The sequence below is a fragment of the Trematomus bernacchii genome, unplaced genomic scaffold (assembly GCF_902827165.1).
Source record: "Trematomus bernacchii unplaced genomic scaffold, fTreBer1.1, whole genome shotgun sequence".
Classification (NCBI taxonomy): Eukaryota; Metazoa; Chordata; class Actinopteri; order Perciformes; family Nototheniidae; genus Trematomus; species Trematomus bernacchii.
Window position 1 is genome coordinate 1708127 of NW_022988043.1, and position 14129 is coordinate 1722255.

Below are 14129 nucleotides of genomic sequence, written 5' to 3' on the forward strand. Positions count from 1 at the left end.
TGCTTATACTCACATCGCAGATGTAACCGATGTATAACTTCACTTGTTTATATTTCACTAAAATCATTTTTGTCCATATTTTCTTTGTAAAACTTGTCACTGTCACTTTATTTTTTAGATGCTTTTATTTTCAAAAGTACGTTTTATTTTGGTACTCTTGGCACCGGCACATTTCTGCAGACTCGCGCTACTTTCCTCAGTTAGCTTCAGGTCTTAGTGGAATGAGTGGTGTCATACATGTTGTACTTAATATGTTCATATATTGTTTAATGTTGTTTGCAGTTAATATCCTTATATTTTACCGTGTGTAAATGTAGTTTATATAATTTGCAGCGCTTCAAACAGTGTTTGTGAGCTTTCTAAAGTTTAGCTATGCTAACCTAGCAAGTGGGTGTTTTCTTCTACTGAAGGTATTGTCGTAGAAAGCTGGTGAAGCCAATTCCTGCTTTGATTATATTCTGTTTGCACAGTTATGTGGGTATTCTTTTTGTGTTTTGTAACTGTAAATTGTATTGTTCGTTTTACAAGTGTAAATTAATGGTTATATTTGTATATATTCTGTTAAAAGGAACATGTTAATTTAATTATTTTGAACTTTGTGTATGCTTTCTGAGTTAGCTTCAGGTCTTGCTGAGGAGAAGTATTGTCATAAAAAGCTGGTGAAGCCATTTCCTGCTTTGATTATATTCTGTTTGCACAGCTTCAGGTCTTGCTGAGGAGAAATAATAAATCCTGGTTGGCAAAAAGGAAGTCGTTTTCATTCGATCACACAACACAACGCAGAGATACATGTGGCGTCAAACCAGACCGGTTATACATACACGCAGACAGATATGGAGATGGTGTACATATAGGAAAATCTCCTTGAAACGTCTTTAATGTTGGCAGGCTGTGAGATTACCGCAGGTGTTTTAACCTCTCCACCAGGCATGTGGGCATCAAAACAGAGACCCTAAAGATACCGTTGGCGGAAGTGGGTAGGCCTTCCAAGATAGAACAAGAGGAAAACTGAAGAAAAGAGATGGAAGTGCGGCCCAACTTTCACACAGTGATTTAGAATAAGAGTGTGTGTGAGTGTGAGCGTGTGCGTGTAGTGTGTGTGTTATGACAAGATACAGAAGAGAAATAGAAAAGACGAGAGCAGGAAAGGACTCACCTTGAGGGAAAGTGAGGATGAGAGGGAAGAGGGAGTCAAGCCACCTTTAAACTTCCACTCCTTTGTCAGATGTGTAAGTACTGGATAGAGAGCTAGAAGAAGGCTATATGGAGAGCACTGGGAAAGGCTCACCTTGAGGGGCAGAGCTAAAACCTCCAACATCCAGACTCCTTTATGAAACTGTGTAATAAGCGGGGAAGGGATAGATACCAGTAAGGTGCACATAAAGGATAGTTGGAACAGAAAGGGCGCAGAGTGAGGCTAACCTTGAGAACAGTGAGGGGCAGAGGGAAGGTCTACCACACTGTGATAAGAAGGGCTCCTTCAAAGGGCTGGAGGAGGAACACTCAGACAGGAGGGCCAGGCAGGTTGACTGATTGCAAGGTAGAGCCCAAGGGTCACACTGGGACTCAGAGAGGGCAGAGATACTGGACACACATGCATACACACACATAACCCACCCATTCAAAAACACACAAACGCTCTATACCCCTCTGACCAGCGGAGACAGATTACAAAACCGATAGAGTGATAGAAAGCCAGATAGGAAGAGACAGGACAGGGAGGCTCGACAGTAATCTAAATGTCCTTTCCTATGATTGTCATTGGCATTCTTGTAGACTGGCATGTAGCAGTACAATATGTCAAATAATACCACTCACCGTTCAGTCTGCTGTAAAGGGTAGACCTGTTTCCATAATGTCACAAGTGGAAAAAAAATCTTAAAAAGATGCTTCCAGCAAGCCTAGGTCCTGCATCCAAAAGATCCATCAGGATCACTAAATGTCTCCATTGGCAAATTCAATCAAACAGACTGTTCTTAACAGTCATGACAAAGCAATTCAGGGGAAAACAAAGATGTTTGCTGTTTAAGAAATGAAGAAAAAGAGTTGATTCCTGCAAAGGCAATTCACCTCAGGAACATTTTCAAAGCTTTCCCTTTATGTTTATTTTTTTTCCCCTTCCCTCTTTCCCTTTTTCTTTGTCTTCTGTCAAAAACAACTTGGGCTAACATCGCAAGCTGTCACATCAAGGCCATCCCCTGCATCTTACAAAGGGGTGAATTCTGCAGTTGGATGGAGCGGCAAAACTCTCAGACACCCAACCATCGCTTACACATCAGGTGTAAAGACTGAGGAAAAAAAGTATTCTTCTATTTGAACCAGAGTTTGTGCCCTGAGGATAAACTCATTATAGCACAGTAAAGGAAGTTTTGCACGCAATAACTGAACAAATAGATATGGATACAATTCTCAGGATAGTACGAGATCTACATTTAAACACTTGAAGCTATTTAAAATCATTGTAAGAATTTGAAGCGTTCAGGATCCTGAACGATAACGGTGTCTCACGATTATTATCTGTCAGACACAGCACAGTATTTAAGAATCCCTTGCTTATCAACCAACTCTGAACATAGCTACAATGTAGCTGCAATATGATCACAACCCAGTGCTATAACAGAGTCTTTCATCATGTCTGAGTGGACACACACACATACACTCAGACACACACGCTTTCAACATCAGCAGATGCTTTCAACTATTAACATCATAGAAGCCGGATAAGTGTGCCCCCTCTTTTGCAACAACCACTGGGGAGGTGAGAGGCCTTGTAGTCAACATGCTGAAAGACTACTCAATGATCAAAGACTCAGAAAAATATGACCCATGATGGTTACTCTGAGAAGATAGTAGCAATGGGGAGGCAGAACAGGTAAAAGGAGAAAGAGTTGAAAGAGACATAGAGGAAAAATACGGAAAGGTGGGGGAAACAGAGAGTGGGAGGCAAGGGTAAGGGTAAGCACACATTTCCCACTGGTCACCACCTTACAGTTGATTCTGATCTTGCCTTCCTAGATTATAATCAGCGTTGGGCATCAATACTGAATTGATTCATAAATACTATTACTTATTTGAATGATGTGCTTTTTGATTGAGTTTGGACTTAATGTGATTCAATCTCCGTCACATGATCCATGTGGATCAATACGTTTGTTTAATCTGGTTAGTTTAGCCACTTTTGCGCTGAAAAGTGTTGCTAAGCTTTGTATAATACATTACAACAGTCAATCTACAAACTCTAAATGCTAGGTGAAAATTATCATGCAAGAAAAAAGGTCAGTTTGCTACGCTAAAGCATTTATTCCAACATGATGTAAAAACTCTATGGTTTGGACATAATTAACGAATGCTGGTTCATCAAAATGTTATCACTCATGTTGAGCATGGTTAGTAAGAGAGTATTTGCAAACTTATAAATATTGTATTATTCAATGGCTATGGACTCTATGTAGTGTAGGTAGGCATGAACAATCCAAAATACATTGAGTATATTACAGGAGAAAGTGAAGAAAAGAGACAAGACGAGAAGGAAGGAGAAAGAGAGGACAACAGATCAGAAGGGAGGGAGAAGGAAAAGTAGTCAAGAGAAGAATATAAAAACAGAGGGTGGATTCAATCTGGAGTATTCGCTCTAGTTGTCTATAGATCTGTCAAGACAAATGCACCTCAGTGCTTACCTGTAATGGCACAGGGGCAGGAGGGCGGTACAGACTTTCAATTCATCAAAAGCATGTCTAAGCGTGTGTGTGTGTGTGTGTGTGTGTGTGTGTGATTGGGTTTGTGTATTTGCTGTAAGACAAGACAAAGAAAGAAAGAGAGTGATAAAAAAAAAAAGGCAGAGATAAAATGGGGACAAGTGTAAAGAGAGCTCCTGGACGGTGGAGGCGCAGATGACCACATTAGAATATGAATCCAGGGCCATGGGCACTCTTGGCACTTAAAGAGCCCCTAAAGTCAAGTGTCAACTATTATGTGTCATCAGTGGTGACACAGGGTCACAGAGCAGGATGGCTTAGGTCAGCGACGGTGCTCTGAACATGCACCATTAAACAGTCCCAAAGTGTGCAAAAAGGACATGCTGTCATTGGGTGGAAAAAAGGCTTTGCGGTGAAAAGAACATCCATCCAGATTTTTACACAGGGTTTTCTTGTTCAGCATTACACACTCTCTCTGATTTTCAATTAGGTGAACCGAGTCAATATTTGCATAGACACATTAAGCTAATGATATGATATTTTACATAATATGCGACATGTGCATTAAAGGCGGTAACATTAACAGATGTACCTAATTTCCTCCGATTAAATATCAAACAGGTACAAATAAAACACACAGGCAACATGCTGAATGTATAAAATGCTTCAGTTGTTTGCTGCTAAACCAGCTCTGTAATTACCTGAAGGATGTTTTAATTGTGGCATGTTTTACCCTTAATATTACTCAACGCTTAAGCAGCCCTCCAAGTGAGATTGATTGGATAAATCAGTCGGAATTATGGGAAAACAGGAGGCCTGCCAATCAGTGAGTTCGAGTGAGTTTGTCTGTTTTCGGCATGTGTGGCTGGGGACGTGCCAGCGCATGAGCACATGTACATGTTTGTTCGGATGTGTGCATATCGATGTGGGAGTGTGTGTGAGTGTGTGTGAAAGTATATAGCGCTGACAGCTGGGCTTGTTCAAAAGGCTTACTGAGCATTCTGCCTGTTTGGGAAGAAAAAAGCGCACAGTCTATCAGAACAAGAATCTAAAACCTGTGTCAACAGCATAGTACAACTGGTGTAAACAGCCACTGAGTCAACATGCTATCATTCACATACCAATAGAGAAGCAGCTCTGATTTATTTTAGTGTAAGATGCTACAGTTTTTTTAGATAAAAATGTGACAAAAAGACGACGTATTTCTGAAAAAGTAAAATAAATAGATAGTTTAATGAGCACTACACTCCATGGAATCATTCCAGAGACAGTGTTTATGTGGGCATGTGCATGTTTTCAAGTGTGTTCCTGTGCTGAGTGTGGTGTGTGTGTGTGCAGGTACGATGTTTGTGTGTTGTGCATGTGTGTGTATTGGTTGCCAATGTGTTTACACGAATATGACTCCACATTGTGTGTGCGAGTAGACATGTGAGTCCATCAGCATGTCGGCGTCACAGCCCTTCACTAAGTCCCAGATTAACAGTGACAGGCAGAGATCCCTCTAATTATCTCTTCCTGGACCACATGCAAATGGCAGAGCCGCATGGAGAGCAGCGATTGGCTGGGGCAGCCTGAGTGCTGCCGACGGGCTAATGATCCTGGCGACAGGATACAACCTCGTGATGTACCACCAAAAACAAACCCTCATCGTCAAACAGCTTCACACAGGAGTGCACACACACAGAAATTATGTTAAAGGTATTTAGCTGGTGCCCTTTTTAAGTGTGACTTATACTGAAATGAAGTGTAAAGAGGCTTAAAGTCTTGCAAAATAATTAATCAATTCTTTGTTGCTGACAGAAATAAAATTAAGCTCCTTTACCTGTTTGCAGAGGGATGATCTCTCTAACCCCTATGCTACAATGGTGCATCAACAGTCAGCACACATATGCAAATGTACATTGACATTTCAAATTGCCCTTGTATGAGTTAAACTACTATTACTCGTTTAGTCATTAGCAATATCAAAACCACTACTATTACGTTTGACTTGGCTTGACTCGGTATTGACTAAGTAAACAAAATGTGTATTCATTATTTTTTTCCTATATTGAATTATTACATTACTGAACAGTATTATTCTTCAATACACTCATTAAACATTCTGCTATCTATAAGCCTAACTCAGAGTCACCTGCAGAGGGTCTGAATAAAGATGGCACATGGTATAAAATAGTAATAAAATGATGGACTGGAACAGACGGTCACAGTCTGGCTCTTGACAATGGACTGCTGCAGTCAGCTAAAAAGTCAACTCAGTAAATCAGCAGGAAACATGGCAACAGAGTCAAACAGTCCATCGTGTCTTGAACTGAGTCCCAGTCCATCTTAACTGGTTGACAAAACTGGTTCCAGGGGCAAAATATGAAATTCATTTGCTGACGGAGCTGACCAAAACAAATACCCAGTGGACATACTAGAACTTCTGAGCAAAGGTTTCTACAAAGTTCCCAACTGTTTTCCATGGTAACATTATGCGTGAAGGTACCGTGTGTGGAAAGATAGTAAAGATAGATAGTAATAGATAGGATTTCTACTGTAGAAGGCTCATACGACAGTCCGTTACAGTACTCAATCTAATGTGGGACACACATCATTTTTTACAAGAGATGAAAACCAATATTTGTATTCACTTTACTCTAACATCAACGTGATGTGTAATTAGTATGTGCTTCTGATTTTAACACTGAAAGAAAACAAAAACATGTTAAATAGACCATAAAGTTGCAGAATCATGGCTTCAATTCATGTTTATTAAAACCTAGTTAAATACTTGCTTATAAGGTCTGTGTAGCAAAACGTGATCTTGCAAGAGCATACTGCATCGGTGTCATCCTCAGAATTCTGCCATCATAAGAACAGAAAGTCCTCCCCTCCAACACCATTACATCAACTGAAGACAAAAGCATGGCTTTCCTGTGCCATGTGGAGCACTGTCTTTATATTTGTACCATTAAAATACCCCAGTGTATTCAGAGAGCCTTGGGACTTGCCATTTTTAATCAGGAACGGGTGGCTTTGTTTTGTCCCTGTTCAATCCCTCATTTCTCTCCATCCTCGAGGGGCTTTGCAACAGATTAAGTGGTATTTCCATTTAGCACTGGTGTTACAAAGTCTTCCCAACTATTTATCCATCTAAGGTTGGAAGTTGGAATAATCAAAGAGGTTGCTATTTATATTATGAAATTATCTGAAATCACAATATCTGTGAAAAAGAGGTCAGGTGAAAAGGCAGACAGTTCCCAATAGACAAGGGATAACCAGATAATCCTGTTGAGAAGCTTGCCTTGTGGCATAAGCGCTATGCACCGACAATCCTGTCAGTGAATAGTGACATTATTGTAAACAACTGTAACTAATTCAACTCCTTTGGGAGGAGGAGGAGATTGTAGCAGTGAACTGGTTAGAATATGTGCTATGATAACAAGAAAGAGATGGACAAACTCATTTATACAGGGCTGAGTATCCATTAAGGATGCACATTTCACTTTTACATTTCGGTGAAGAGTTCTACTGTTTCAGCAGCACTTAAACTTAGAGCTGGACACAGAGAACAGAATGTATGATATGCATTATTCAAAGTTAACTCAAATATATTCCTAGGCTTGACCAGTGCAAAGTCATCTCTATCAACTTTCATAGGATGGTGAGTTAGCCATTTATTAAGGTCGCAAGGAAACAGGATGTAAAACTGGATACGCAAGGTCGTGGAAAAATATATATCGTTCAACTGTACTGAACCACAAGTACAGTGTACTGAAACACAGAGCAATGCGCAGTAATGACTAATGTCTTGTGTTCTTGTATTGGTTTGACCATGAACACTCTCTTCCGACAAGATAAATTTGTCTCAACCCTCAAGATCGTTTTTAGAGGGACTGGACATATATTTCAAACTATCACACAGAGGCCTCACGTTGGAGGTGAGAGGAGGTAAAGGGAGACCGAGAGATAAATACAACAGAGGGGAAAAAAAGGGAGAGAGAGGGGGGAGAGGAAAAGTGTGGCCGGCCTGCCTGCCTGCCTGGCTGACAGTTGACTCTGTTGGATGTGACTTTCACAGTCTGCTGGCGGTTTGTGTGGAAGCCATCACATCTGTGACTGGCCGTTTGATTAATGAGCCTCTCAGCTTGTCTGTGCAGTTTGAGGAGGGGCCACGGCCTTATCCCAGGCATCACTGATTTATTCGCCTTTGGAGCAAACCTCCAAATATCACACACTGAAATATAAGAGCGAACATCCACACGCATGCAGGCAGACACATGTACGCCCTCCATGATATGCATACAGTGTACGCGTTGGTGCAGTGCAGATGCGTACGCACACAGACGGGCTCTGAAGCAGACTCGTGCACAAAAGCTCGCCCCTCTCCTTCACCACCTGCTTACGGCTAATGAAAACCTCAATGTGTCAGTGCTGTCCAGGGGTAGCGAAGACAAAACACACCATGTATAACCAAGCAGACAAAAGATGTATTCTGTCTCCACCAACACAAACTCCCATCCCTAGCTGTCAGTCAGTGGAGGGGACACACACAAGGGGATCGACGAGAGAAGAAAGAAGCCCTTCCTCAATGACACATCACACTCTCCTGATTTTCAAAAGTGACAAGTCTTTTGAATTTCTGGCCTCGAAAGACGGAGAGCCTGATGATGGCTTGAGAGCGTTTCGTCTTGTGTCTTTGGCAGCGGCAGCCATGAAATGTCACTCTGGCTAACCTTGAAGCTCTTTCCTCCTGTGTTGTTTAATGCTTCCAAGTCTAGGGCAACCAACTACTCAAAATGGTACGGTAACATCACCCTTTAAGGCAGATAAATGATTCCAGAGATACTTCCAGGTACATAAATGTGCATTAGCATGTGCATACCGTCAAACAGGCATACTCATACTCATACTCATACTCATACTCATACTCATACTCATACTCATACTCATACTCATACTCATACTCATACTCATGCATGCACACACACACACCACACACACACACAACACACACACACCACACACACACACACACACACCAACACACACACACACACACACACACACACACACACACACACACACACACACACACACACACACACACACACACACACACACACACAACACCACACACACACACACACACACACACACACACACACACACACACACACACACACACACACACACACACACACACACACACACACACACACACACACACACACAGCAAGCACTCCCTCATTCCCTGAAGCGTAAAGTAAGACCATTAATCCAGACACACTGAGATCCAGCTTCTCCCCAGGTTGATCAGCGTCCGTGGAGGAAGACGAACATTCTGACATATTTGTTTTTATTTTATTCCCTGAGAAAAAGGCCTGCCATATGGCAGAGCCCAGGAACAGATGGCGATTGCCCACTTCCTGAAAGCACAAGCGTCTATCGCTGCAATTTAAGGAGCCGCTCAAGCAAGAGAATGCCTCAGACTGGCATTTTTCCACAAACTGCTATTGTTATGGACCTGAGGGGTAACAGCAACAATGAGACAATGCGGAGGAAATGCTTTAGTGTTCCATAGTTACAGTGTAGCTTAACATATTAAGCTACCAAATCTATGGGTCAATGCTGTTAGTACTTTCTTACTGACAATGGGTGAAATAAAATCGTGATGACTAGCTTTTACTCAGAAGAGAAAATGTGTTACCGCACAAGACATAGCATATATAAACTTTACTGTTGGTCAATGTCTATTGTCTGCTGCCCCATGCTGGTTCTAGGAAGTACCTGGAGCAGTAGACCAGCAAAAGGGATGTTGGTGTGAATGTCCTTGAATGATATTTGGTCCTTATGATGGAATGGAGGAGCCGCCCTGTGACACATCGGGCTTCATCCCTCATACTTGTCTACCCCTTATCAACCAGGTCAGAGGACCTCTTCTGACATACAGACTCAAGGAAAGTGTCTCAAAAAGTCACCTTGGCATTTCTCTGTGGCAATATTTCATACCTTTTCAAAGATTTGATGTATTTTCCTTGGATGGAATTTTTTTTTACATAAAAGCCAGTTTATAAAGGCCTTTTAATGCAATGAGCAAATTAGTGAAAGACATGGGTCGGCATTGCTGCTGTTAATTCCAACCTAGGGGTTGTTTTGCTTTTCACTGTTCTGTAAAAAAATCTGCTGTGATAGTTACAAGTGTTCACTAAAGAAAAGGGGATTTCAAAGTGTAACCAAGGACAAAGCAAATTAGTTATCCATCGATCAGTGTTTGAAGAGGAACTATTCGGTTCAGTTAAATCACTTGGCACTTTGACTCCCTGCTTCTACAGCAAATGATGACTCATAATTTGAAGTAAATCTGTAGATCATGAGAATTAACACAAAACCTTCAATGCGCAATTTCTTCGAGGTGAAACGTCAAGCACATATTTAACATGAATATGTAATGTCATTGATTTTGGCATTTCATGAAAGGAACCTTGCTTTAAAGCTGCTAAGGACTCATTACAAAGGAACTGGGTGAATACACGTCATGATGGTTTAAATACATCTGTACTGTAGTGCTATTGAGGTCTGAACCTTGATTATTGAATACTGTTTGACGTGGTATATCTGTAGTACACCTTTTTCAAAAGCCAACACCTTTTTCAAAAGCCAACAGTACCATAGTATCCGATCTGTAAAGGATAGTTGAATGGATTAAACTTGAGAAAGATGGTGTTTAGAAGATAAAGATGGAGTTATTAAAAAAAATATATAGTTTCGCTAGAGAAAGATCCTTTACAGATTAAGTATACTGGTTTTCAGTCAACCAGTTTTCCTCCCACAGTCAGTCCATTATATTCTTTTGATCAATCCATTTTCCAAACCTGCCATTCATCAAAAAAGGCCAACAGGCTAGTCAACCACCTAGCCATTCAGTCAAAACACCATTCAGCCTGTCACTAATCCACTATTCAACTGATTCATGCTTGCTACATCCATATGAACAGTCATACCCCAGTTAATCAGCCATTTAGCTGCCAGCAAATAAGCAGGCTTAAAAGTTATCACACCCACAAGTTGTCCATCTATCCATTCAAACTTCCAGCCTGCCAGGAAGTCAGGTCAGCCAGTCAGCCAGTCAACCCTGGGGGTCCTAGGGTGGTATTAATCAGTCTGGTTTCTGCTGAAAAGCTCAATCTGCAGATGATGGATGAGCCATCGTGCTGAGGGAACTGAAGTGACAGGTGACAAAGAAGGACACACACACCTGTATAAATCCACTCTCACTCCTGTCTGGCTACATCGTCAAGGTAGCAGGGTGAAAATGTGTGTGTGTGTGTGTGTGTGTGTGTGTGTGTGTGTGTGTGTGTGTGTGTGTGTGTGTGTGTGTGTGTGTGTGTGTGTGTGTGTGTGTCTCAGCATGTGTCCTCCTCTGCTAATGAAGTCATCTGAACAGTGATTTAACAGCCCTGGTGTAAAAGCCTACCGCCCTTAACTCATAGCCTTGCTCCATTAGAATGTGATATAAACCCTGGGCACAATAACTGTCCTGCCACTGTAACAATATATAGGAGGCCAATGGGCCACACTGGTAACTCACACAGTCAAGGGAGCGGGAAAAAAAATTATGTACAAAGAAGGGAAGTCATTCAAGGAGACTTATACTCATAAGACTGAATATACAGAACATAACAAGGTCACAATGATAGGTGTTTTCATACAGTATAAGACAGAGTCATTATTATTAACATGGACAAAAGTGTAAGCTGATATCCTGTGGTTTGTCCAGCATCTGGAATGAGTAAAAGAGCAATTGTTGCGAAGCCTCTGTGAAAACAGCCGAGGGCACTTCAGTCTGCCGTTATGCAGAAAGCATTATCCTTATCTGCACTAACAAATGGATCAGTGGATCCAACATCAGTGCGCTTATCCCGTGAATGGTCTTCTATAGCTTGAGAGATATTTTTGAGTCGGAGATGGATCCGAGGAAAACTTTGACAGCTTACATGTCGCCAGCCGTGAAACTAACTTCCTGCTCTGTGCAAGCGTCTCATGCAGAACCAAAGCCATTCTCCAAATCCTCCATGAAATCTGCTCCTCTGGCCCAACAAAGGGAGGCTAATGAGGCAAATGGCAGAATCTCAGACACTTTGATACTGTGAGATCAGGGTGAATTATATAACCTTTACCCCCTCCCACTCCCATCCTTCCTCATACTTTTTGGTGCCATGGCAGTATTGACTGCTCTCGATCTCTGTCACTATTTCAAACTGCGACCAATCTGTTTTTTTCCCCCCCTCTCTCCTCCAACAGACTTTATATCCACTACATTCGGTTTCTATTCATGTATGCCCCAACACTAATTTGGCTCAGTCAAGCAATGACAGTATCGGTTTTAACATGCAACAAAGCATCATGTAAGGGGAGGAAGAATGGAGTGTGTGTGTGTGTGTGTGTGTGTGTGTGTGTGTGTGTGTGTGTGTGTGTGTGTGTGTGTGTGTGTGTGTGTGTGTCTTTGGGAAGAGGGGGTAGAGGCATGAAGGCGACAAAGCTCGTCACAGCACAGAGCTGCATACTTCACCCTTATTAGACCTGTGTCCTTGGCAGATGCAGAGCTTGCCCTTTGTTAGAAAGGTGTATGTGTGTTACAATGGCGGTGATTTAGAATAGATTGGGCGTAGGCGTGGAGACAAGGTGCAATAGCCCCATGGCTCCCTGATAGCTGGCAGCGTGACAGCTGTGAATGGAGAACAGGGAACAGCCTGAAGAATTGCCATCTAATATGTGTCACATACTTGCATAAATATGTATGCCCATTGCAAAGCAGAACAGGAGAGTGGGGGGGGAGGTGGAGGATGGGAAAGGAGTGGTGGACCTGGGCAAACAAATCCGGAATCAGGTGGCACTAACATCTTCTGAGCTAGCCCCAATGTTTCAATCTTTTACTACCTTTGTGGTTGTTCCAAGGCCTGAAGAAAAGGCATACCTCAATTACCAACATTTGCACACACGTTATCCATGCAAACAGTCAGCCACATGTGCATTAAAAAAACAGGATCCCATGATTCAACACACACACACAGGGTATTATGGCACTCCAGTACACTTTCCAAAAGCGTTCTTTCTCAAGCTCATCCTCAATGGTAAACACCACATGAGCCCTTGGCCTTTGAACAAAGTGGAAGTTTGTACCTATGATGAGGAGCAGCTATGGCTACGCGATCCCCAATGACTGGTGCTTAAGCTGAAGTTAAGTCAAAAGGGAATTTGGAGGTGGAGGGAAACTTGCCTCCGGAGTCCCAAATGAACGCCTCATTGTGTACATGTAAAGACACTTGTGTTTGCACGCCCTTCCCCCTGTCAGTGGACATGTGTCTATTAAGTGAAATGAGTGTTTTACCTGTTGGCCAGCAGAGTTTTGAAGGTGATCTGACTCATGCCCTGATAGGCTGGCAGCACTTTTGTCCAGTCCCATGCCCAGTCGACCACTGCACTCTGTTGATGTATGAGGATAGGGTATTGTTAGTTATTAATCAGGGTTAATACCATCAGTGCATTACTGCTCCAGCTGGGACCCACTAACAAAGGAGGAGGGGGGTCCTCAGCGCAGGCTACCAACACCAGGCGATCAATCATGTCCGCACAAGAAGGTTTTTATTCCAATAAGACAGCAATTAATTTATAAATCCATTTGGGGGGATGTAGCCATCATTTATAGAAAGATAAATCAATTTTGGGAGGGAGTCGTTACTCTTGTGGCTGCTCTGCTTTATTTTCTTACCATCTTCAATGGCACCCCGCCAACCCCCCCTCTCCCTCCATTTCTTGCTCTCTTTCTCTCTTTTTTGTAAACACACGCATTTGAACAAACCCAAACACACTTGGCACTAGCAGCATATTGGGAAAGCAAATAAAAATCTGATTGCTTTGATTGCCAAAATGTCACCTTAACTCCAGGCTGAGTTTTATTGACTAGAGGAGGAGAACTCCACTCGTTCCCTCCATCCATTCATCCCCCCTCTCAGCTCCTTCCTCGTAGGTGATTGATGGATGTAACTTTTTTCCCCCTCCACCCTCCATTTTATTTGACAAACAACACAGGCACCTGAAGCGGAGAAGGCATTTTAATCATTCTCTTAATAGGGTGTTTCTATGCAAAGCTATGCAGCCTCCTGTGATAAGCCGAAAACAGGCCAAGTCTGAGGATTAAAACGTGTCTGTTCTTGAAAAACAATTGCAGCAAACAGAGCTACATTACAAGGGATGTAATGTGTGTATAAATCTAATCCTTATATATTTGTTTAAATAAAAATACACACACAAGCCTTTCTTGAGAAAATACAAGCTTTTGTTGATTGTTTTGTATTATATCTGTCGTATTTCTCTTGAAAGAAGAGGAGCATGGCGGGTGAAAGCTGACAACTCTCACTTTTAGCTAGGACTACCTGTAGCTAAACTTAT

At 42.0% G+C, this 14129-nt stretch overlaps 1 protein-coding gene across 1 annotated transcript in view; it reads right to left on the reverse strand.

The window, feature by feature from the left end:
• Window positions 1-14129, reverse strand: part of kiaa0825 (KIAA0825 ortholog) — a 109696-nt gene that overhangs the window by 46560 nt on the left and 49007 nt on the right. Inside the window, exon 22 of the mRNA XM_034117776.1 lies at window positions 13069-13163. Within this exon, the coding sequence (XP_033973667.1) occupies window positions 13069-13163 (95 nt within the window). The remainder of the gene's footprint in view (window positions 1-13068; window positions 13164-14129) is intronic.